Source organism: Trachypithecus francoisi, unplaced genomic scaffold (assembly GCF_009764315.1).
Source record: "Trachypithecus francoisi isolate TF-2019V2 unplaced genomic scaffold, Tfra_2.0 Lachesis_group7, whole genome shotgun sequence".
NCBI classification, from domain to species: domain Eukaryota; kingdom Metazoa; phylum Chordata; class Mammalia; order Primates; family Cercopithecidae; genus Trachypithecus; species Trachypithecus francoisi.
Genome location: NW_022681472.1, coordinates 88,010,412 through 88,036,787, shown reverse-complemented (window position 1 = coordinate 88,036,787; position 26,376 = coordinate 88,010,412). Strand labels below are relative to the sequence as shown.

The 26,376-nt window shown below is 43.7% G+C and overlaps 1 protein-coding gene across 1 annotated transcript in view; it reads right to left on the bottom strand.

The window, feature by feature from the left end:
• TG (thyroglobulin) overlaps positions 1-19,604 on the bottom strand; it is a 273,793-nt gene extending 254,189 nt beyond the window's left edge. The window contains exons 1-8 of the mRNA XM_033202283.1: positions 19,527-19,604; positions 17,214-17,322; positions 15,632-15,729; positions 13,885-14,088; positions 12,522-12,681; positions 3,916-4,022; positions 3,277-3,420; positions 2,890-3,075 (exon numbers count right to left, since the gene is read on the bottom strand). Coding sequence (XP_033058174.1) covers positions 2,890-3,075; positions 3,277-3,420; positions 3,916-4,022; positions 12,522-12,681; positions 13,885-13,984 — 697 coding nt within the window. The 5' untranslated portion in view covers positions 13,985-14,088; positions 15,632-15,729; positions 17,214-17,322; positions 19,527-19,604. The remainder of the gene's footprint in view (positions 1-2,889; positions 3,076-3,276; positions 3,421-3,915; positions 4,023-12,521; positions 12,682-13,884; positions 14,089-15,631; positions 15,730-17,213; positions 17,323-19,526) is intronic.
• Between the last annotated feature and the right edge of the window lie 6,772 nt (positions 19,605-26,376).

The window sequence follows — 26,376 nt, the reverse complement described above, 5'->3', positions numbered from 1 at the left end:
GATTGGAGGGAGGCAGTCACAAGCCAAAGACACCAGGGATTGCCAGCAACCACCAGAAACCAGGAAGGGGCAAGGAAGAATTCTGCCACAGAACCTTCAGGGAGAGCATGGCCCTACCCACACCTTGATTTCAGACTTCTGGCCTCCAGAACTAGGAGGGAATAAATTTCTGTTGTTTTAAGCCACCTGGTTTGTGGTGATTTGTTATGGCAGCCCTAGGAAACTAGTACACCAACACATTCCTATGTGTATTTAATGAAATGATGTCTTCCAGCATGCATTCTCTCGTTGGAATTCTCAATGGACTTTAATGCCTCACTATGTGCTTTTAGTGTGGCTAACTCCACCTTGGGGGTAGTCTTGTCTAGGCTAGCTATGGTCTCCTTGAGGGCAAGAATCATTATCTGAAATGCTGTTAGTGGTTCCTATAAGAAGAAATATTTTCCTATATTGTAATATATAGTATAATATAGGAAAGATAATACTTCCTATAATAAAAAACAATAATGCCCACCCAGTGTACACACTTAGAACATTCTTCTGGGCTTCTTGACCTTTCCTAGAAATTATTAATTTAACAGTGATCAACTCAGCCAACTCTTTGCATGGTCAAGTCATTCTATCTGAACATCCTAGGCTGACTCTAGCCACAATAAGAGAAAAAACATGTAAAATTCAAACACCAAGGGGCTGTCTCAGTTACATAGGTGGATGTAAGTAAGCTCCATTTTTCTCCATAAAATCATAACTCTTACCTTTTAACTACCCCGCCCTCAACTTTTAAAATATGTTTTTCCTCTTGATTCACACAAAAGCCAAAAAGAAAGTCAGCCAATTTCCTTCTGTAACCAGGCAACAGAGAAAGAAGTGGAAAATGTGGTGGGAGGGGAGAGACTGGCAGCATCAGAGCACGTAACATCCCTCAACAAGGCCATGTCCTCTTTTAATGGATATTACAGGAAGGTATGGCAGAAATAAAGTTTACTGCTTTGCTTAGTCTTCTGCCAAATTAAGAGCTTACCCTTTCCATCCATTTGTTATGTAGTGTTACCAAAGCAAGGAAATTCAATTACTGTTTCCATGTGGCATTTGTTTTCACAGAAATAGGACCTGATATACTAGAAAGAAAAAGTGAAAATATATGATCCATCTATGCACTTGATAGAGCCATTTATGGTCTTTAATTTAGAAAACCATAGTTCTTCATTTCCACCTGGAAGTTGGACGGCACCACATTCTCTAGATTTTAGTAGAAATGAAATGTGATTGCAAATGCCTTCAAGAAAGTGTCTCCAAATTTTCTTTTTTGACATTCTCACATTTAGCAGATAGAATATAACCACACATCATGAAGAATATTCAAAAGTTTAAGTTAGACAAATGGAATGATTTAACAGGAATTATTGAATGAATATATATATATATTGAAGCTATAAAAAAACCCTTCATTGGCGTATCACTATTCCTAATCTTTTAAAATCTACCCAGCTTCCCCAAGTTGGAAGCCTAGGAATGCTCTTGGTTCTTCCCCTTCCTCATCATAACATCCTTCAAAATTTCACCAGGAAGAGAAAATGGGGTCTGCCTGGAATGCCTACTAAGAGCTCTCACTGTCTCCCACTGTTTCTGCTGTAATGATGGCTCCATACTGGGTTGAATAGTGTACCTCAAAATTCATGCTCTTACCAGAACCACAGAATGTGACCTTATTTGGCAGAAGGGTCATTGTCGATGTGATTAGTTAAGATGATGCCCGACTGGATCAGGTGGAGCCTTAACCCGACTGGTCTCCTTGTAAGAAGAGGAGAAGACTCACAGACAGACACAGAGGGAAGATAGCCACGTGGCAATGGAAGCCAAGACTACAGTCATGCTGCCCCAAACCAAAGAATGCACAGATTGCTGGTACCACTACAAGCTAGGAAGAGGAAAGAAAGGATCCCCCCCTAGAGTTTTCAGAGGGAGCACAGCCCTGCTGACACCCTGATTTTGGACTTCCAACCCCCAGAATAGACACAATACATTTCAGTTGCTCTCAGATGCCCACTTTGTGGTGATTTATTACCATAGCCCTAGAAAATTAATACAGACCCCATCATCTCTGGAACATGGCAATGACCTTCTAATTGGCCTGGTTGCCTCCAGACTACTGCTTCTTTGAGTCTCTCCTCCAGAATTTCTTTGCCTTACATGCAAAACCCACGATGATACTGTCCAACTTAAAACGTTTCACTGTCTTCACCTCATTGGTGAAGCCCCCAAGCCTTTGTTAGGATAACAAAGACCTCATTGTCTTACCCCTGCCTTTCTTCAGAGTCTGGAGCACCACCCTATTCATACTCCAGCAATTTTTTTCTCTATCCTTCTTGCAGATTAGATGATCATTAGCATATCAATGCCTATTATTCTGTCCTTCTAATTTTGCTTCTCCTGCTCTCCATATAAAGAACACCTTTCCTTACTCCCCTCCTTCAAGAAACATCTTCTTAGAAGGCTCTGATCAAGTGTGGCCTCTTCCATGTATCTTTCCTAAATGCCTCCTTCCTATAGCTGCTGCAAGATCGAATGCCCATCTCACCATGCTCCTTTAGTTACGTGCATGCTCCTGTCTCATGGCACATGGGAACTCAATTTTCTTTTATTTTTCTTCACCTATGAGCCCCCTAATATTCCCTGAGCTCCCTGAAAAAGCAACGAGGTCTGACACAAGATGAGAAACATGTTGGAAGTTAATGATGATAAACTGGTTTTCAGACAGGTTGAGCTTGAAAGGCGAGTGGGGCACACCAGAAGGCAGTTGAATTAATGGGCTCCAGAGAAGTTGGTCAGGAGGACCGCTAAAGTAATACGATCCGAGGCCAAAAGAGGAAGCCCCCAGAGAAAACCCACCACAAGATGGCGGCTCCCCTTGCTGCCGGGTTCCATGGATTTCCTTCCCCTGGACATCCACACACCAACAGGGCCCTTCCATCTGACACTGTATCGCCTGATAGTCTCCATTTCGGCGGCAGCTTGGAACATAGGGGTGACCAAAGCTGGTTGCTGTAAACCGCTCCACTTCACATTTTGTGGGGCCTAGAGGAAATCCACACAGTAAAGAAGACAGTGTCAACAATGCTTGGTGTCTTCACAGCATGCACTGCTGCTTACTCTTAATAATTCTTTTCATCTCTGCCCTCACTTTGCTGGAGCAGCCACGCAGACCATGGCGACTTTGAAACCCAAGAGGCGTCCCCCTAATGGAAACACACACACTGTTGGCAGCTTATTACTTACATCGGAATCTGCCAGAGATGACTGATTGAACTGCGAGGAACCGTCTCTGCAGTATCCGGTACAGGGTGGTTTCGGTGAAGGTGGAAGGAAGGTCCAGACCAGCAAAAATGGTGTCATAAATTTCATCCAGTAACAACTCCAAACCTGAGCAAAGACAGCAAGACTTTCAGGGATGGTCTCATTCAGAAAGGAAGCCCTGACCTTGTTGTGCAAACAGATATTGAGAGAGAGCCTTCACCAGCATCATTAGGCGATAAGTCTGAACAACACTTTAACAGTTTCCAAAGTCAGGGCTGCTGTGGATGGTTGTGCAAGTTGTTCATAGAACAAAGGAGCAGTGCTTATAGAATAAGAGATTAAATCCATCCTGTGCTCCACTCGCCAGTTTTGGGGCTGCATCTGCCCAGAGCGGGGCACTTCTTTCCAGTGTGCACAAAGGCACTATGTAGGCCAGCAGCAGCTGCATTCACCATACTGCAAGATGACAGTTTGCTAAGGTTGTGTCCTCCTCAATGCCACAGCAGCCTGGCAGGGGGAATGCAGTCACTCTAGCTGTGCTTTACAAGCAATGCTAGGCAGGCTCTCGGACCTGAGGAATCACACTCCCTCCCTTCAGATCACCTGAGGGGTGTCACTCACCTGTCTCAGCCAGTTCCCGCCCTTGGCTGTCAGCACAGTGGCAATACCCAGACACCTCAGGGAACCTCCTCTGGAAGGAACTGAAGGTCACAAATGCATCTGGAAACCTTGGAGAGAATGAGATTTATGGTCACCATTCATAAAGGCAAGTCATCACAATCTCTTCCTGTAGAAATAAATGTGGCCAAGTCCACGTCTAGTGAAAAGGAATGTCTGCTTTCTTATGGCATGACAGTTGCTTCATGTCTCCTACAGCAAATGCATTTCCTTTACAAATTAGTTTAACCTGGCTGGAACCAGGCTGGACCTTGTAAAATAAAGCTGTGCATAGCTGTCATCTACTAATTAGCCATTTTCCTCACTTATGGCATTTGACCAATTTATGCCCATGTGTTTGTCTCATAGGGCCAGGCAGAAAGCAGTCAAGGAAGATCGCATTAACTGGTTCCTTTCCTGGAATACAGCTCTTGAGACTAAAGGCCAAGTCTGCTTTACAAACATATGGTACATTGGAGATGATCTCATTTTGGGAGATCAAATGACTTCAGGCCCCTTTACAACTTTTCAAAAGCTTGAAAAGAAGCCAGCTGCCACCACAGGAAATCCTTAAGAAGGAAATGTATCCAGTACCACAGTTGAAAAAAGCACAAATCAATACAGCATCACTAACAAGGGCTACTCATCTCTTTCCATAAAGTGAGGAAAGAGATTCCCTAATCACATCTGGCCTGGCAATTGTTATAACGAGCTCATCAGCTGGATTCCCTGTCTTAGAAGTAATAGAAAGGTAAGGTATAAAAAGCCGTATTGAGGAGTTCTAACCCTGTGCAATGATTTAGCAACCAAAGAAGAACTGTTCATCTTTTCTAACATTCAGAGATTTGTTTTCAAGCCCTATATAACTACAAAACTTATATATGCAGTCCAAGCGTAATGTGTTTCCACCTGTGTCTGAAATATATCTCCCAACAATAAGTTAACAAAAGCAGCAGCTCTGTACATTGATAGGCCAATTGCTGTGCAATCTATTCTAGCAAAATATTGCAAAGAATCTTAATGTCCAATAGTAGAAAATTAAGAAGTAAATTATAGTAAATGCCCTAAATGTAATAAAATGCTATGATTGAGGACAATGCTTATAAACTCTAGCCAAATGGGAGTGTGTACATTATGTAAAAAGATTAGATTATAAAATGCCATATACATGTATTGCAATTACAAGTGTACAACTGAACCAGTATTGGAATGTATGGTGTAGTAATTGCTCAGAGCCTGACTTTGAATTTCCATTCAAGTTAATAACTATTACTTAATTTGAATGGAAATGGATATGCAAAACAAAAGCTATAAATGCACCATAGGATTATGGATGAGTTTTTTTCCATGCTATTAATCTATTATTCTGTGTATGCGTGTTAAACAGAATGTTACAGTCAGTGTATTGCATAACAAAAATTAAAAACTCACTTTGCTTAGTTGCCACTGATAGGGAGGTAGGGTGTATATAATAAAAGCTCATTCTTTAGAGCCTAGGATAATTCAATTTTAAACATACTAATAACAGTATAATAACGGCTTCCATTTATTGAGCACAACTTTGTAAAAGACTACCTACAAAATGTTTTAATACACATTGATTCATTTAATCCACCTAACATTCCTAAAAGGAAGGTGGTACATTTTAATCCCCCTTTTAGAGATTAAGAAGATGAGGTGTATGGGCCACTGTCTTGAACTAGCAGTGGAAACTGAGGTCTAAATCCTGCTCTTACCCACTGCATGCCGCCTATCTCTGCCAGTGGTGTTATTCAGTGTGTTTTTGGCTGCACCTGGCTTTTGTCCTACACCCTACCCTGCAAGGCATGTGACTCTGTCTGACACTGCTCCATATGCCCAGCACCTCGCTCTTCCTGGCATCTCATAGATGTTGATGACACAAGTGCTGGCCCGAGGTGGGTTCTGAAACACATTCCAGTGTGAGGCCCAAGTTTAAATCACTCTAGTTCCATGCTCGGCTAATTCAACCCAGAGACCCACCTCAACGTCCTGGTTCATGGCAGACATGACCTCCAGGGTCTTTGAGCCATCTTCATCCTACAACTTTATGGTCAGAGACCCTCTCTGGGGGTTTCTGGTCTTATAAACTGCCCAGTACCTGGACCTACCAGTGTTTTTTTCATGGACCTCACTCTTGATATTCCTGTTCTCGCATATTGGAGATCACCCTGTCTTCAGCTCTGGAGAGGGTCCTCCCACCCTCCCTGTAAGACCACCCTAAGGCCAGCTACTGCCATCTGCACTCTCTAGGACTGTTCTTTGCTGACCTCTAGGACAAACACCCTGTGCTGCCATCTTTAATCCCTTCTCGCTAATTCTGTATGTAGTGAGAAGTGCTAATATGATTGTTGCTATTAACTACTATTCATAAAATAATCACAGGTTATATGTATGAACAATCAGACCGAACACTCTCCATATTTGTCTCATTTAATTCTCACAACCCTTTAAAAATCTCCATGTCCCAAATGAGAAAACTGGGATTCTGCGTGGTGATGTGACTGGGTCAAGATCATCCAGCCAAGACCAGGGACCAAGAATCCCAAGTCCATTTCCAATGGCCTTCCAACGACAGCAGGTGGCCAAGAGCATAGTCCTTTAGGGGCCCTGTCCTGCAATCACCAGTGATTTCAAGTTCTGAATCTTCCCAATTTCCTGTGTGCCCACAATTTCATTTGATACAAGTTGATTCTGTGGCTAATTTCTGAAATGATATCATCATCTATGCATTTTGGACTCCTTCTCCAAAATAATAATTAGCACCATGAAGATTGTTTAACTATTATTCTGCTACTGTCATTAGTGACTTACTGTCATCAGGGAACAGGGACTCTGTCATACTTTTAGCCTCCTCCTTATTACATCTCCTGCCCCACATCAACCAAAAGAAGTCAAACTACTGAGACTGGACCCAAAGCCCAGATGAAAGCTGGACAGTCTGGCTCCATCGCTAGCCTTTGGCCAGCTGGACCAAACAATGCCCCCAAAGGAGGTGAGTTTGAGTGGGATTCTAAAGCCATGAATGGTGATTTGACCAGGAGACAACAGAGGAGTGAAGAACATATCTAGAAGGGTCATTTACATGCCTCCAACTTCAAGGTGGGAGACAGAACCACAGGTGTGGGCAGCAAGGAAAACTGAGATACTGGTAGTCAGCGAGGGAGGTACAAGTCTGGTAGAGAACGCCAGGACCCAAGATTCGCAGTGTCTGAAATACAGCACCTGAAGATGCTTTTTTTTTTTTTTTTTGAGACAGTCTGGCTCTGTCGCCAGGCTGGAGTGCAGTGGTGTGATCTCAGCTCACTGCAACCTCTGCCTCCCGGGTTCAAGCAATTCTCCTGCCTCAGCCTCCCGAGTAGCTGGGACTACAGGCACCAGCCACCACACCCAGCTAATTTTTTATATTTTTGGTAGAGACAGGGTTTCACCATGTTAGCCAGGATAGCATTGATCTCCTGACCTCGTGATCTGCCCACCCTGGCCTCCCAAAGTGCTGGGATTACAGGCGTGAGCCAGCACTTTGGGAGGCCCTGCTGGCCTTGAAGATGCTTTTTATAGGCACTGGCCTTTGGAAACCACTGGTCCTTCAGTAGCAGGACATTGTCAAGTCCGATGGTCCCTGTGGCATATGGTGTTCTCCCCTTCATGAGGACCTGAGGATCTGAGGAACCAAGTTCCCTCCATCATCAATAGAAGAAAACATTGTGGTCTCTGAGAAACTCTTATTTTTATCTGGTAGAAACCAAGTAACTTAGGCTATTTTTTCTTTTCTTTGGTTACAGGGAGCTCAGAGTCAAATATGCAGCCCCTCACGTTTGTTATGACTTTGTAGAATGAGTGATGTGGGCCAATCTTTGCCTTGCCTTATTCTGATTTTCTACTTTTATTTTGCCTTCCTCATGATTCCCTCTAATTTCCATTTTTATCCTGTTTTGGGCATATCAGAAGAAAGGAGGAAGATAAAATCTACACAATATTTAAAACTTAAAAAATAACATATATTTTGGACTACCACTCCAACAAAGCACAGTCTTTCAGGAGCCCTGCCCTGCAACCACCAATGAGTTCAAGCTTAGGATCTTCTGAATTTTCTCTGTGCCCACGATCTAGTGGAAAAGGATGTTTGCCTTTCGTTGAATAAAAAGCAAAATCTCAGGTAGCCATAGAAGAATCCTCAAGAAAGCAAATGCTAGAGGCAAGGGGTGGCATTTCTGAGTTTATGCCCAGATTATGGCCAGCCTAGACAGAGAAATTACAACCAAGGCTCAGAGGAATGCGAAATTCTGGTCTCCACTGGGCATCTGGTCTTGTTCATTTTCAGAGTACGATTCCTGCCTCCAGGCTCAGTCAGATTCTCTAATGTCTCCCACAGGCAGTTATTTAGAAATCTAAACACTGACTCACAAATGAGCCATGCATTTCATTCTCTCCTGCACTAGGGAGGGTGCTCCTTAAAAGAAGAGGCCGTACCGGGTGCGGTGGCTCACACCTGTAATCTCAGCACTTTGGGAGGCTGAGATGGGTGGATCACTTGAGGTCAGGAGTTCAAGACCAGCCTGACCAACATAGTGAACCCCATCTCCACTAAAAACCACTACAATCCAGCCTGGGTGACAAAGTGAGACTCTGTCTCAAAAAAATAAATAAATAAAATAAAATAAGAGGGGGCTGTAGCCTAGCAGAGCGCCTGATGCATAGCCAACCACTGCAGGTGTCTGTAGTGAGGGTGATCTGGTGGTTCCATAGAGAAGATTTCTCCATACAGTACCTTCCACGTTCTGGTTACAATGCCCCTTTACCATATATTAAGACACATCTGGTCCTTCTTCCCACTGGGCAATCTGGGTAGCATGGGTGGCTAAGGCATTTGAAGTTAGACTGGTTGCTAAGAAGTTTGAGTGTGTTTAGTCATTAAGGACAAGGGTTAATAAAGAAGTCAATTAACTCAGATCATTAAGGCTTTGATAATGGCATTAGCTGTGCTTAAAGGCTCTTAAGACCTTTACTTATAATCTGCTTGGTCAGAATGTGTGTCCACAATTAATGGTTGGGCTAGTGCAATATGAAAGATGGGGCATGAGTCAGAAGGACCAGTGAAGCTTGCTCCCCATTACAACATGGTTATTTAAAATTTTCCAGCCAAACAGATATTGTAAGCAGTGGCCTTCTTGAAGGGCAAAAGGACCTACTTCAGATGGGCAAACACCATTGCCAAATTCAAGTGCAAACCATCACCCAGCACAAAAATTCACTGACAGCAACAGGTCAGTGAATGAGCTGCCCACAGGATTCCAGCCTTCTTGTAGTCCCAGGGAAGTGATTGCCTTCTGTCACTTCTCCATTTGAATTTTCCCAAAAAATCCCCTTAGATTCAATATCCCAAAACAAAGCTTGTGGCTTTTCCTTTTCAAATTTATCCTCAAGATTCCATCCAGAAACCAGACTTAGGAGTCATTCTTTACTTCCCCCGACCCTCACCTCCATATCAATTCCTTCATCAAATTCTGTGGATTCCATCTGGTAAATATTCCTCCAGTCTCACCCCGTCTCTCGGCTGTCCTCTCCGACACTTGCTCCATGTCAACATTGTCTCTTGCCTGGACTAGTGCAGTAGCCTCCAAACTCGGAGGGTTGCCTCCTTGCACGCACTCTGCTCTCCCCTCACCATTCCATTCTTTCAGAAATCCAAGTCCGATGGTGATTATGATATACCCTTCCCCAAGCCCAGCCTTCAAATGCTTGCTGCAATATTGAAACATACTTACATTGAAAAAAAAACTACTCTGCTGTCTGAAATTCAAACATAACTTGCCGTCTCATATTTTACCTGGAAACCTGAGTTGCTAAGCTTAGGACCTCTATATGGCCTCCGGGGCTCCTTCCACTGTGCCCAGAGGAGTCACTGGGCCAGCGACTGCCCAGGTCTACTTAAGTGTCGGAAAATCCCTGATTACAGCTAGGCTTCCAGTAACCAACCACCCAACCCTTCCCATGACCTTTCAATACCAGAATTTGCTCAGAGACATGCTTGCTTACAAAATGAAAAAGATCCCATTTCAGGAGTAAATTTTTGTGTTTCTTTTAAACAAAGGATGCTTAGTTCTGAACTTTTGCATTTAACTCGACTGCCCTCTTGTGGAAATAGCTGTGAATTGTGCCTCAACTTCAATGTGGCACCCACCAGGGTCTCGGATCATTCACCAATTCCTTAAGCACAGATTCCAGACCTGCTGCATGCAAGGCTCTATGCCATGCACTGGGGGAACAGAGATGAGTTACATTATGTGGGATACTAAAAGGAGCCAGACAGTTCTAGCACCTAAGCTTATTAGCGTGAGTTCCTTTACCTCTGTGTTTCAATAATCATTTGTATAGTAGGGACTATAATTATCTAATTATTTCTGTAAGTATTAAGGTAGGTTAAAGGATATAAAATTCCCTATATATAATAAGCAGTCAGGTGATCTCGAACTGAGAATATGTTGGTTTGTAGCAATGAGCATTCAGTAAAACTGGCTGTTTGAGATTTATACGTGCTCGCAGGCAGGCCAGGTCTGGAGGAGAAAAATCTAACCTACGTTTGCTGAAGCTGGCTGATGCATGAGAATTCCCTACGGAAGTATAGTAATTTACAACTTTGTAAATTCGCACCCATGGTTTCATAGGTAAGACCTCATCGAATCTTCACTATGATGTAATGAACAGGGCATTGTCCTCCATCTGATGGATGGGAACACCGAGGCTCTAAGAGAGTAAGCGGCCAGGTCACTGTGCTAAGCAGTGGCAAAGGCAGAAGACAGGACCAGGCAGGTCATCTAAATGGATGAGGTAGGCAGGGGTGTGGCAACAGAGCACAGAGGGACCTGGAGCACAGAAGGGCGTGTCCTTGGTGTAAAAAGAGCAGCAAAGCCAATGTCTTGATGCCACCAGTGAGTGCATGCGTGCAGCTTCCCACCCTTGTTCTTTAAAATCAGGCATTTAGAATTGTGTGTTTTAGGTTGAACATATGAAACTGCTCATGTTCAACTACTTTTTAACCTACAAAAATGGAAATTTCATGCGGTAAAACCTAATAAAAGTTTCCAGTTTTTAAGATATGATGCAGTTCAAACAAAGTCTGCCTAAGGGACAGTTCGGCACACAGGCTGCTAGTCTGAGATTCCTCCTGGCACAGCCCATGAGAATTTCCTCCCTCACACAGGGAAAGAAACTGGTTGTTTTGGAAGCCAGCCACAGAGAGGCTCAAGTTCTCCAAGAGAATTCATATCAGTCTTTGCAGACTAGTATTCATTTTTCTTTTTACTCCAAATGGTTCAATTACATCTGAAGTCTGCATGAACCCTTTACAATAAACAAGTGGCCACCGTGGATGACCAGAAGCTACCCTGGCTATTTGGATCAAGATCTATAATCCTCTCTCTGTTTATATCATTATTTACATTTTTAAAGTTACTCATAAGTGCACATATACACACAGTTTACAAAAATTCACAAATATAATGATATCCATGCTTTTGGGAATGTTGCCTTTTTTCCTTTTCTGCAGATCCCCTTTCTGCCTCCTCTTTATTTATTTATGTTTTATTTTATTTTATTTTTTTCTTTTGAGACAGAGTCTTATTCTGTCACCTAGGCTAGAGTGCAGTGGCACAATCTCGACTCACTGCAACCTCTGCCTCCCGGGTTCAAGTGATTCTCCTGCCTCAGCCTCCTGAGTAGCTGGGACTACAGGTGCGCACCACCACATCCGGCTAATTTTTGCATTCATTTTAGTAGAGACGGTGTTTCACCATATTGGCCAGGCTGGTCTTGAACCCCTGACCTCATGATCCACCCACCTCGGCCTCCCAAAGTTCTGGGATTACAGATGTGAGCCACTGCGCCCAGCCTTCTGCCTACTCTTTCTTCTGCAGAGTAGCCCTGGCCCTAAAGCAGCCCAGGATGACCACGTACTGTATGCTCCTTCCTCGTACTCTGTACTCACATAGTCTTGTGCAGAGACCTGCATAGTAATACAGTCATATAAGCATGTATAAAGAATCTTTTTGCTTATTTGTTCTTTAAAAATTAAAGCATATTATATTTTCTGTGCTTTGTATCTTGTATTGTATTATCATAATATACCGTGGCCTCCTCTCCAGGTCAAATGTTCTAGCAGCTCTAATGCAGTCTTTTTAATGGCTACATATATATTTATGGCAGATTCACATTTATTCAGCCAGCTACCTTTTGATGATCACTTTATTCCCAGTTTCCTGCTACAATGAAAAATGATGCAGTAGGCACCCTAGCCCATATGTCTTCACATTCTGATGTTTTACATTTCATTGGCCAGAGGCCACATCTATTTTTCATTAAATACCGATTGCCAGTTTGCCTTGTTAAAAAATGCCGTGGCACTTTACATGCCCAGCACGGCTCATGAGAATGAGGTGGCTCTTAATTCCTTATCATGCTGCACGTATGACACATGGAGGCCCCCAGCTCAAGGTGAGTGTGGGCTTCGGCAGGTGATGACCCAGGGACAGGCACACCCCAGCTCCCCTTACCTGTTGTAGCTGTGGACCAGATCAAAAATCATCATGTCTGTGGTGTTGACAAATTTGCACTGGACAGGCATAAACTCTCCCTCTGCTGAACACTGGGGTGGTGACTTGTCTCCTACCCCGTGGAGAAGACGACGATTTCTTATTTCACAGCTCCTTGGACCTAAACATTTTCACGAAAAAAAAAAAATTCTTATGTATGAGTAGACACATGTTTCTGCAGTCGAGCAGCATATACAGTCATGTGTCCCTTAGCAATGGGGATGAGCTCTGAGAAATGCATCGTTCGGCAGTTTCATCATTGTGTAAATATCATAGAGTGTTCTTCTGCAGACCTGGATGGCTTGCCTACAGCACACCTGTGCTGTATGGTCTAGCCTAGTGCTCCTAGGCTACAAACCTGTACAGCATGTTATTGTAATGAATACTGTAGGCAATTGTAAGACAATGGTATTTGTGTATCTAGACATCCCTAAGCACAGAAACGGCACCGTACAAATACAGTATAAAAGATAAAGAAGAGTACACCTGTATGGGGTACTTAGCATGAACGGAGCTTGCAGGACTGGCAGTTGCTCTGGGTGAGTCAGTGAGTGAATGTGAAAGCCGAGGACATTCCTGTTCACTATTGTAGACTTTATCTACCCTGTGCACTCAGGCTACACTAAGTTCATAATTTTTCTCTCTCTTCAATAATAAGTTAACCTTAGCGTACTGCAACATTTTTGCTTTATCAATTTCTTAATTTTTTAAAACTTTTGACTCCTTTATAACACTTAGCTTAAAACAGGAACACAAGGTACAGCTGTACAAAAATATTTTCTTTCCTTATATCCTTCTTCTATAAATTTTTCCCTATTTTAAATTTTTTTTACTTTTAAACTTTTTTTGTTAAAAACTAACAGATACACACAGACATTAGCCTAAGCCTGCTCGGGCTCGGGGTCAATATCGTCATTACATCACTAGGCAATAGGAATTTTTCAGCTCTATTATAATCTTATGGGGCCACCGTCATGTATGTGGTCCATTGATGACCAGAACACCCGTATGTAGCACATGGCTGTGCTTGCACTATACACATGACAGTTAGAGACCCACGTAGTGACTCGGGTCTGCAACAGGAGACTCACAACGTGCAGTGAAATCCTGCTTGTGTTTCTAATGATCAGCCAGCAAATATGGCTTGTCTACCATATGGAAATATGAGAATAATAAAATCTTCCCTTTGAAGCTTTTATTTTCCCTACTGAGGACCTGGTTCTCTGCCCATTTCAGCAGGAAACCCTAAACGCTTTGGATTGCAGTGAGGAAAGCTTCAGCCCCTCCCCAGCTCTAAGGGGTACAGGCGCTCAGTGAAACTCACATCGCTTTGGCCTCCCCAACTGGCGGGTCCCATACACCTCCATCCCCTCTGCATCCACACACCAGCACTGGACCTGCCGCACGTCACACTGGACAGGCATGTAGTCCCCTGAATCCTGACACTGAGGGAGGTAGGAGGTGTCTGTGCTGTTAATGTAGCCACTCAGCAAGATCTGCTGTTTCTGTAGCTGACAAAATGACAGACCTGTGGGTACAAGGAGCAGTGTTAGCTAGAACTGCAGGGAAATTTCCAGGGGACTGAGCCCAAGACAACTCATGCTTCCTCCCCAGAGCAACACAGCTGAGGGGGTAATGACACACCCAAGGACACCCAGTGATGGCGTGGCAGCCACAGAAGAGGCCTAGCTAGTATCCTGTGGACTGAGTGAGGGAAGGGCAGATCTCGCTGGTGCCACATCAATCAGTCAGGTATCCCAGAGCACAGTACTGTGGAGGGGAGATGGGATCGAGTGCAGGCCTCGTATTAGCAGAGCTTTTCTGAGTCCACTTTTCTCCCCGGGCTCGCTGTGTAATCCTGGGAAAGCTGCTTCACCACTCTGAGTGAAGGTTAGTGACATTAACTGCTATGGTTTGAGCATTTGTCCCCTCCAAATCTCATGTTGAAATCTGATCACCAGTGTGGTAGGTGTTTGAGTCCTGGAGGTGGATCCCTTATGAATAAATGAATGCCTCCCCTCGGAGTGAGTGAGTTCCAGCTCTATTAGTGTCCATAAGAGCGGAATGTTAAAAAGAGGCTGGCACCTCCACCCTCTGTCTCTCTAGCTTTCTCTCATCACGTGATCTCTGCACAGATGGTTCCTCTTCCCCTTCCACCATGAGTGGAAGCAGCCTGAGGTCTTCACCAGCAGCAGAAGCTAGTGGCATGCTTCTGCAGAGCCTGCAGAGCTGTGAGCCAAACACACCTCTTTTCTTCATAAATTATCTAGCCTTAGGCATTTCTTTATAGCAACACAAATGGACTGAGACATTAGCAACGATCACCCCCTATTCAATACCTACTATGTGCCTAGTGTTTACATGTGTTCTAAATCCTCACAACATCATACAAGGCAGATGCTATATTCATGTTACAGGTGAGGACTCATAGCTCAGTGAGGATGCCTGACTCAGCCAAGCTCACACAGCAGGAGAGTATGGGGTCAGCATGCTCCCATGACAGCCACGCTAGATGCATAAAACCAGTGCCCCAAACAGAGCTTTTAATCCATCAAAGGATAGTTTTGGTTTTAGGTTCAATTTCCTCATTTTGAGGTGGCTGCCTTAAGTTAGCTGTTGTTTTAGGGTTATGACATTCTTTAAATGGGGTCTGTGTTTCTTTGATTACTCACTACAATAGTTATCTTAACTGGATAGCTTTGACCCAAGTCTTAAATTTTAGAAACACCTCACACTACAGGTGAGAAGGCACTTCGTATTTTTCTGGTGACTTTCTGATTTCAGGGGACGTTGATATCTGTTCACCATTGTCTTCTCAGCACCAGGCACAGTGCCTAGCTCATGGGAGGAACTGGGTAGATATTTGTTGAACAAATGACTGGACTTTCACAGTGGTCCTGCAGGAAAGAGGGCCTTCCATGGCTTGCAAGGAATGATTCTTATTCACAGAGGAGAAGCCAGCAGCCCGGAGGAAGGACCTGCTCAGTCACCCACCCAAACCCAGTGCTCATTCCTGGAAGTGAGTTGTCCTAGCAGGGTCCCTCCAAGGGACGTCCCCCATTCCCACTTACAAGCCACAGGCCGGCCTGGCTGCCTGCTGCCCAGCACTTCGCTGCCATCGGCACCCACACACCAGCAGGAGCGGCCGTCGTTCTGGCACTGGACAGTCCTGAGGAGGAGACACAGACAGGTGACTCTGGGATGGGCCCCCAAAGCCACACGCCGGCTCCCACCGAGGCTACTTTTCTTCTTCGTTTCAATTCTTCCAAGTTTTGGTTTGTATAAATTAGGGAGAGAGTGGAGTGGAGAGGGTGGCTGACCTGGAAATGGAAAAGCCCCACTTTTCCTGCCTGGCTAACACCTGCTCTGGCTCCTGCCCCAGCCATTCATTCACCACCTGTCCAGCCTGCCAGCCCGGAAGCAAGTGATCCACTCTGGAGTGCAGGGCTTCAGCCACATCCACCAAGTGTCCTCAGTCATTATGAGGCTGCAGAGGGTAAAGGCAGTGCCCACACTGTATGGATAGGGAGTGGGGACTTGGGGGTGGGATGTTAGTGGGGTCAGGGGCTGGCAGGGTATAGTGGGAAGCACATGGGTGGGGTCAGGCCAGGTCATAGAGTTGACTCCTCAGAAATCAGGACTGAACTGAGACCTGTAGGATGGTCGGAGGTATAAGAAGTTATAAGAAGGTAAATGATATTCCAGGTAAAGGGAACAGTGTATGCAAAGCCTCCTGAAGAGAGGCCAGGTTTGAAACTGCAAGAGCCTGGAACAAGAGACTTAGGAATGGGAACATAAATAAGGCTGGGGAAAGTGAGACTTCCTCCTTAACTCCTTCCTTGCTGTTCCAGAATTCCCAGAAATCTAAGCGTCTCTGTACACTGGTGGGAGGTTAGGCACATTAGGAGTATACGTAAGATAGCGACAGGGAGGGATGTTTCACAGATGTTTCCCAGAACGCAGTCATATAGATGGAGTTCCCCTGATTCAACATGACTGGAATAGCACAGGGAAATTTCAATTGCCTGCACAGTGCAAAGGATTCCTGTCTATTCCGCAGGGAAGAATTGTCTAGATTATTACCACACTCACCACAGAGAGGGTCTCAGGCCCCAAGTCTGCATTAGGGCAGCTGGAGAAACCCCTTTCAGAGAGCAGCTCAATGAGGAGACAGCGGCCCAGAAGCCCAGAGGCAGCCTAAAGAGCTGGCCCAGGCAGTGTCGGCGGCAGCTAAGGACTGGGAAGTCAAGGCTGCCTCTGCTTCCACCACCCCAGCTTCTCAAGAGGATACTTGGAGGAGGGAGAGGTCCCAAAGCACAGATCATTTGACACCCCCCTCAACTCTGCCCCACCCCCACACACGTTGTTTATTCAAGCCATCACAGAAAAAGTGATGTTAGGAAGAGAAGGGAGGGCAGTGGGAGGATGAAGCATGGATTGGGGTTCACGTGGTCAGATTGTCCAGTGCTGATCAGCTTGGGGAACTGAAAGGCGGGCATCTCCAAATGACAGTGACCAAGCCTCACAAGCACAAAGGAGTTGTAAGGCAGAGCTTGGGAAGAGAGGGGAAGGCACGAGATGCTGTTTATGGCATCTTGGACCTTGAGAGGTCCAAGCCTTACTGACATAAGCTGCTGCTGACATAAGCCTTACTGGAAGCTGCCATCCTCTGCGCACTGGGGCACGTAGTCTGCTTGCTTCAGAAAGGCCCTTTCTCTCTGCAGCTCACAGGGACGAAGGGGCTGGGCATCCACCTGGTACTCTAGGAAAAGAAAAGTGGTTCATCAGAGAAGAGTGTGGACTGGGCTGCCAGGAGAGATGGGCTCTCATAAGCACAGATGCTTTTCCAAGATTATCATCATTACCTATGACAGCCTATCTTAAAATTTGGCAGCTAAGCACACTTTTTTCCAGTATGACATTAACTCATTTAATGTGCAACATTCCCCTAAGAGGTGACAGGCAATATATCCTTGTCACTCATGAGGCACCAACTCTCAGGCAGTATAAGTCGTCTGCCCAAAGTCACGTAGCTGGCAAGTGAAGGATTCCAAAATCAACACTGGGACTACACATTCCCCACCCACCCCCACCCCGCTGCAATTCCTGTGAGGCTATTTGGAGTAAGTTAGAGAGCCATAAGGAAGTTCTTGAATCTATCAAGCCATGCCCTGCAGATGTAGCACCTTCCAGATACACACTGAAATACAAATTAATTAATAACGTACATGACGTATTCTCCATTGAGAACTCTTGTAACACATAGGATCCTACCCAGAAATCACAACCACATCATGAGGTATGTGTTATTTTACTTTTTAAATAAAAAAACAAAAACAAAAAGAAGCTTGGCACTTTGCCCCAAGTCACACAGGTTAGTGGCTGAGCCAAGGACAGAACTTAGGGCTATTTCACTCCACAAGCAGATTTCTTTTTCTATGGCTTCTTAAATACCTCTTATGGATGACATAGACTTTGGAATAGCTAAGGGGATAAAAACCCAAGGTCAATGCCAAAAGTTTGCCAGAATGGCGGGGCGAGGGTGACCTAGAATTGAATTAGGAAGATCAACCACATTTCCCATCTCTGCTCCATCAATCACTAGCTCTGTGACCTCAAGTAATTCAGTTTGCCTCTCTCTAGATCTACCTCTTTATCTGGGAAAAAAAAAGCAAATTACTGACATGTGGGCATCTGTGAAGATTAAATTCGATTGCATCTGTTCAAAGGCCCAAGGCAGAGCCTGGCTGACACTGGAGCTCCCTCCCCATGTCTGGCTCCATGGCCTCAGAACTTACCAAAGATATTGGCCGACACCCAGCACACAGAGGCCAGCAGGCTGAAGATCTCCAGGACCAGGGCCATTTTCCTGGCCCTTCCCAGGGGGAAGGAGGAGAAACCACTGCTTGCCCTAGGTCCCCTGGCCAGGGAGCTTTTATAGAGCTGCCGTTGGCACTTTCCTTCCCACTCACAGGTCCTCAGTGAGGCAGTGCCCCATCCTGTTTTCTCTGCTGGTCACAAGGAGCTCCCTCCACCTGTGTCTGATCCTTCTGAGGGCACTCGTGTGGCCAGTGGAGCATGAGGATCTTGTCTAAACTGTGGGGGAACAGAACTGGGTGGGGTGACTTCAAAATCCTTCTTTATGGGTAAAGACCAAAGCTCTGTATCCTTGGAGGCAACAGGCTCAAGCCCATAGTGAGGGAAAAGCAATCCTTTGTTCTTTCCTCCCCACCCCCAACCCTTTCTCCTTCTCTTTCCTTCCTTTGTTGCCTTTCTTTCTTTCTTCCTTCTTTCCTTCTTTCCTTCCTTCCTTTCTTCTTTCTTTCCCTTCTCCCTTCTATCCTTCTTTCCTTTCTTTCTTCCTTCCTTCTTTCCTTCCTTCCTCCTTTCTTTTCTTTCTTCCTTCTTTCCTTCTTTTCTTTCTTCTATTCTTTCTCTAACAACATTTTAGAGCTCCACAGTAGCAGGCACCTAATCTAGACAATGAGGATATGGCAGAGAACAAAACAGGTAAAATCATGCCCTCATTAATATAGACTGTGAAAACTTTAGTGAGGGAAGCAAAATACACACACGCACTCATATTGGTATTTCTATTCTTCTCCTCTCTTTCCTAGGACCTCAGACTTTGTCAACAAAAAGAAAGCAGGAACTGTGTATTCCACAGAAATCCTGTATGTAAGTTCGGTTTCTCCTGGCAAACAAGGCTTCCTTCCTTCAGTCCTGTTCCTGTGAGACCTGGGAAAACTCACCTCATCTCCCTGAGCCCCAGCCTCCTTCTCTAGAAAGCAAAGTTAAAAGGAGAATAATAATATGTCCCTATTTGTTAAGGTATTTGTAAGAGAATAAATAGATATGAAGAGCACATGCTCACTAGACGCGAGTAGTTATTATTATTATTATTGATTTTCTTATTTTGCAAAAGCATCATGCCAGGGAACAGCAAGTATTCAGAAGAATACTTACCCAGCCAGGTAAGGAGCTAGTGACAGATAGGGTCAGGAACTGGCAGGTAATGAGGGCAGGTTGCTGAGCCTGGCACCTGAGGAGAGATGGAGGGACCTGTGAGAATCTGGAGGACATGGTCCCGGGGAGAGTGAAGGGCAGGACGACAAGCTGGAAAGTGGAAGAGACTCCAAACCTTGGGGGAAATAAAGGGGCTGATATAGCTGCTGTGCCGTAGACAGTACTACCTTCCACAAATAGGGTTATAAATATTAAATGTGTTAAGATATGCAAAGTGCTTAAAACAGCATTTGACACATATTAAGTATCCAGTGTTAGCTACTGTACTAGTCTGCTATGGGTGTCATCACAAAGTATCACAGACTGGGTGGCTTAAGTAACAGAAATTTATTTTCTCATAGTTCTGAAGGCTGGAAGTCCAAGATCAAGGTGTCAGCAGTGTTGGTTTCTTTGAAGGCTCCTCTCCTGGGCTTGTGGATGGCCATCTCCTCCCTGTGTCCTCACTTTGTCTTCCCTGTGTGTGTTGGTGTCCTAATATTTATTTCCTTTAAGGACATCAGTCATATTGGATTAGAGCCCACCCTTGCGACCTCATTATGCATTTAATTTAAAGACCCTACCTCTAAATGCAGTCACATTTTGAGGTCCTGGTTTTAGGACTTCAGAATATGGATTTGCAGGGAGGACACAATTCACTCCATAACAGCTACTGTCATCATTGTTGGGTTCATGATACAAACTAGAGAAAGTAAAACAAAACAGTCATTTTAAGTGTCAGGGTGTGGGATTAAAAACAGGTGAGAACCCGTGCTCTGCCCATCCTTCCTGGGGACCATACGTGCCTGGAGCTCCCACATCTCTCTCTAGCTCAGTCTCCAGCCAGACTTTTTTGAGCTTAGGTCCACTCTGCCTGGACACCCTACAGATATTTCAAATTCAACACATCCCAATCTGAACTCCTCAACCTTTCTCCTGACATCCCACCATTGGCTGTCTCCGTGATAGCAAATCCAAGCCCCATCCTAAGCCTCTCCCCTCAAGTCTTATCAGCCTCCAGGTCCTACCAGGCTGCTGCTCATTTCTACTTCTTGGGTCCTCCCCTCCTCTGCATCCTCACTCTTCCTGCCTCCATCACATCCCCTCAGCTCAGAACCAGCCAGCCAGAATAGCCTGCTGTACTGCCCCTCACCAGGGTTTCCCCACCAGCTGCAGGGACAGTCCTCTAAAATATGACCATCCATGTTACTTTGTAGATTCTACAAAAAGTGTTTGGATTCTGGTGAATCAAAACACAGTTTCCATTCCGTGATATGAAACAGCACATCACAAGGTGTGATGTGCTGATGGGGATGGAGACTCAGCCAACAGATGCTCAGGAGGTGCTGTGGCAGGGAGATTAATTCACCCTAGGGAGTGGGAGGACAACTTGGATTAAGACCTAGATGTTAGGCAAAGGTGAGCTGGGGAGTGTATTGACATTTACTGGAAAAGGCGATACAAGAGGAAGAACTTACCTGCCTGACGCCCTGCTGCCCCATTACATAGGCCAAGTTCACCCCAGGCTATGGAGAGTCAGCAGCATCCTTCTCTCTACAGCAATATAATAAGCACAGCATTGTGCAGTCCATGGTCATTTCTCCATTTCTACGGGCTCTAAAGCAGATAAATCTTAGAAAAAATTGAATGCGGTTAAAGATTTACCACAAACCTCACTCACCACGCTTCCCATTGCCCTAAAATGCATGCATAAAGCTTGCACAGGTTGGCCTCTGTGCTGAATCATTCTTGCTGGCCTCGTCCCTGAGAAGCAACCCACAGAACCATGCCAGAGGTGTCTCTGCTTCACTGGGTTTGGTGCTTTAGGAACTCTGGTCTCAGGGTTCATGAAGCAGGCCAAGATATCACTGGAATGAAGAGTACTACGAGAGAGGAATGGCAGGCCTGTGAGCTGACTCCACATCAGACCCCACCTGGAGAAGCAGCAAGGCGTTAGGAGCCTGTGGGGGAGCACTCAGTACTCCGAAATGCACAGGCTGCCTTCAAAATCCATGCAAAGAGCTTCCCTCCATACGCAAAAGCAGAGGTGCTTCTCTCCACTCAAGCAACAAAGCAGCAAGCTTCAAGAGAATCGAGCCAACGTGTCACTTCCACCACCCTGAAACCTCTTTCTCATAATGACTCAGCTACTGGTCCCTGCTTTTACCTCTTCTCCACTGAGCTCTGGGAACATACAGGCTTCCACAACGACTCCACATGGCAATGTCCTAATCTTTCTTCACCAACTTGCTCCTTGCTCAGACCTCCATCACTCTGGCAGACTCTTCATCGCTGGCCCTGCCACCTCTCCCAGTCTCCTTGGCCCAAAATACAACTGCGTAACCTTCTCTTTCATCTCCATCATTCTTTAATACTAAGGTGCTTCATATAATAGGTGCTTACTGAAAATTTAGGGGGAGATGGAGAGTAAGAGGAATATAGGGGAGGAAATGGCTTCAAATGTATCATCAGGCACCACTGTTTCTGACATCCATCTATCAGCTGTCATGCACCACAGGGAATTGCTTCCCAGTTATCTCTCCTTTAGTCCAGCCTGCCACTATATTGCTGGATCCCTGCTACCACTTACGGACAGCTTCTTCCCATCCCCCACATACCCAGGGACACAAAACCACAACCCTTCTTCTCCTAGGTTTCTATGGCAATAATAAACATTTCTGGTTCTTGGTTTCTCATCCCAGAAAGACGGAGTGAAAAATACACTTTTCCCTATACCTCCTACTAAGTATAGCTACAACCATGAATATTATATATAAAATAAACATAAGAAGGCACTGAAAGGTAGAGAGAAGAAAGATTGGCTATCAACCTCAGGATCAGAGGGACGAGATATATGGTAGGAGATTCCTGGATTTTATTTGGCCTCCTGTGTCTCAGATGAGATGTTGGAGAAGCTGGACATTCAGAAATGCCAATGAGCACGGACAAAACAAGCCCCCAGAAAAGCCTCTTGAGCCAAAGTGCCAGGAAAGGGTGACAGACTGGTAAGACAGAAAACTTTCAGATAACAACCTCTTTACTATATCAAATATCTCAGAAAATGTGTCTCTAACCCCACCAAGCCAGCCAAGGTCAAGTGAGGAGCCCAGATTTCCACCCATGTCAATCTATAAGGAGGTTCCCCAATCCCCCTGACTGGGTTTGTCAGAGGAGGCAGAGTGTGGAGCTGTGACTTTTACCCTGCTGGGCAGGAATGAGCCTCCTCTTTCTGCTGTATCAGTGGAGACCTTGTAGGGAGCCTGAACTTCTGCTCTCATCCAGTGGTAATAAGGTGTCACTCTCCCCCTTGCCACTTAGGTGGTGTCAGAAGAGACCTAGTGAAGAATCAGGACCTTCATAATTGTCCAGCAGTAACAAGGCCATCTCCAAGTGGTGTCCATGAAAGGCCACGTGATGAGCAGTAATGAGGCAACCCTGACCCTCCCAGGCGGGGTGGCATCAGCAGAGAGAAGAGACTGAATTGCCATCCCTGCCCAGCAGTACAGAAAAGCACAACAGCTTCCAGGTGTCAATGGAGTAACAACTTGGACTTCCAGCCCCACCTGGCAGTAATGAAGTGGCATCTCCTGTTTCCCAATGCAGTGATGTCATATGAGTTCTTCTAAAATGAGATCCAGAGTTTCTTAACACCCAAATTGTTCAAGTCTTGATAAAAAATCATTAATTGTACCAAGAACTAGGAAAATCTCAACTTCAGTGAGAAAAGACTATCAATATATGCCAGCATCTGGTGACACAGGTATCAGAATTATTTGATATGGATTTTAAAACAATCATAAAAATGCTTTAGTGAGCAATTATAAATGTATTTGAAGCAGGTGAAAAAAATAGAATTTCTTGGTAAAGAAATAGAAGATATAAAGAATAACCATATGGAAATTTTAGAACTAAAAAAGAAAATAACCAAAACAAAACACTCGATATACGTGGCCTAACAACAAAATGGAACAAACAGAGAAAATAACCCAGGAACTTGACAGAACAATAAAAATAACCCAATTTGAAAAACAGAGAGAAGAGAATATAAAAAGAACCTCAATGACCTACAGAACTATAACAAAAGATCTAACATTCATGTTATCAGAATGCAAGAAAGAAAAAAAAAGGTGGAACTGAAAATTTGAAAAAAAAATGGCTGAAAATTTTTCCAAATTTGGCAAAAGCCATGAAACTACAGATTTAGGAAACTGAGTAAACACCAGAGTATGAACTCAAAGAAACCAATACCAAAACATATCAAAGTCAAATATCTGAAAATTAAAGACAAAAATAACTTGTGAGAGTAGCAAGAGAGAAACATCTTTCCTACAGAGGAAAAACAATTTGAATAATAGCAGATTTCTCATGAAAAATAATGGAGGGCAGAAGGTTATGGTACGACACTTTTCAAGTGCTGAAAGAAAGGAATTGTCAGTCCAGAATTCCATATCCAGTGAAACTATATTTCTTTAAGAATGAGGACAAGAATCAAGAGATTCTCAGGTGAAGGAAAACTATTTGTCACCAAAAGATCTTCCCTAAAAGAATAGCTAAAGCAAGTTTCAAAACAGAATGAAAATGACAAAAAAAGAAATCTTGAAACATTAGTAAAGAAAAAGAAACAATAAAACAGAAAAGAAATGGGTAGATGTGATAGTTCTTTCTTCTCTTCCTGAGTTTTCTAACTTTTATCTTTGATGATTGAAACAAAAATAACAACAGTCTGATGTGATTTTAACTAAACAGAGAGGTAATATTTAAGACAATTATATTATAAATGATGGAGGGTAAAAATATGAAAAAGGGATAAGCTTTCTATACTTCACTCAAACTGGGAAAGATGCCAATACCAGTACATTATATGTTATGTATGTATAATGTAATACTTAGAGCAGTCACTGAAAAAGCTGTACAAAGAGATACACTCAAGAAATGTCAAAGATAAATCAAAATAGAATTCTTAAAAAAAAAATGTTAAGTAACTCACAGAAAGGGAGAAAAAAGAAAATAGAGAAATGGAAAACAGAGAGAACCAGCATGGCTCATGCCTATAATCCTAGCACTTTGGGAGGCTGAGGCAGGCGGATCGCCTGAGGTCAAGAGTTCAAGACCAGCCTGGCTAACATGGCGAAACACCGTCTCTACTAAAAATACAAAAATGGGCAGGGTGGTGCACACCTGAAGTCCCAGCTACTTGGAAGGCTGAACCAGAAGAATCGCTTGAACCCAGGAGGTGGAGGTTGCAGTGAGCTGAGATCACGCCATTGCACTCCAGCCTGGGTGACAGAGCGAGACTCTGTCTCAAAAATAAAATTAAATTTAAATTAAAAAGGCAGATTTAAGCCCCAAAATATCAATTATTACAATATGGTTAAAATTGTTACAATATTAAAAGACAGAGGTTGGCAGAGTGTATAATAAAATATGACTTACCAATATACTGTCTACAAAAAGTTCACTTCAACTATAATACTATAGGTGGTTGAAAGTAAGAAATGAAAAATGATGTACCATGCAAATATTAATCAAAAGAAAGGAGTGGCTTTACTAACATCAGACGAATAAAAAATTAGCAAATAAAAATAGCAAATAAAATTCTGAGGGACAGAAAGGAATATTACGTAATGTCCTAAGGATTAATCTGCCAAGAAAAGATAGCAATCCTAATGTGTATGCATTAAATAGCAGAGCTGCAAAATAGGTGAGGCAAAAACTGATAGAACTGAAAGGAGAAATAGACAAATCAATTGTAATTGGAGACTTTAACACCTCTCCCTCAACAACTGATAGAACAACTAGACTGAAAATCAGCAAGGATACAAAGAACTCAACACCATCAACCAGTAGCATCTAATCAACATTTATAGAATACCCCATCCAACAGAGAAGAATACATGTTCTTTTCAAGCATCCATGGAACATATACCAAGATAGACCATATCCTGAGCCATAAAATAAATGTTGACAAATTTAAAAGAATTGAAATCATACAGAATGCGTTCTGTTAACAAATGGAATCAAAGTAGAAATAAATAAGGGAAAGACAACAGGAAATTTTCCAATCTCTTAGAAACTTAGCATATTTTAAGTATCCCCTGGGTGCTTAAATGGAAAACAGAGAGGACCAGCATGCCTCATGCCTGTAATCCCAGCACTTTGGGAGGCCATGGATCAAAGAGGAAGACTCAAAGGATATTTTAAAATACACTGAACTGCATAAAATATAAATACAACATAACAAAATTTGTTGAACACAGCTAAAGCAGTACTGAAAGAGAAATTCATAGCAAAAGTTTATAGTAAAAATGTTTACATTAGGAAAAGGAAAAGTTACTCATTAACAAGGTAACTATCAACATCTATGGAAAAGGGATGAAACAAGAAGCCAAGAGCATTTAGGGAAGAATTATTCTCATAGACTGAAAATCAGGAAAGAGGCAGAAGCACCCCCGAGTTTCCCAAAATGCCTCCCTCCATACTCTGCCTAAGTCCAGGGGTCTCTACCATTAAAGAAAGAATGGTTAACACTTGGAGAGGAAAAGACCATCCATCAGAGTCGCCCTGCATTCATCAGAGTGGTTCTGGTCTCCATGACACTCTACCAAGAGGACTAACTATATGACCTTGGACAAACTAATCTCTCTGTGCCCCAATTTCCTCATCCATAAAGTTGTAATGCTATTAGTGCCCAACTTCATAGGATAATGTAATTATAAGTGAAGTAATAAATATAAAATGCTATTCATGCTCAACTTCATAGGATGATGTAATTATAAATGAAGTAATAAATATAAGATGCATAGTAGTACCCGGC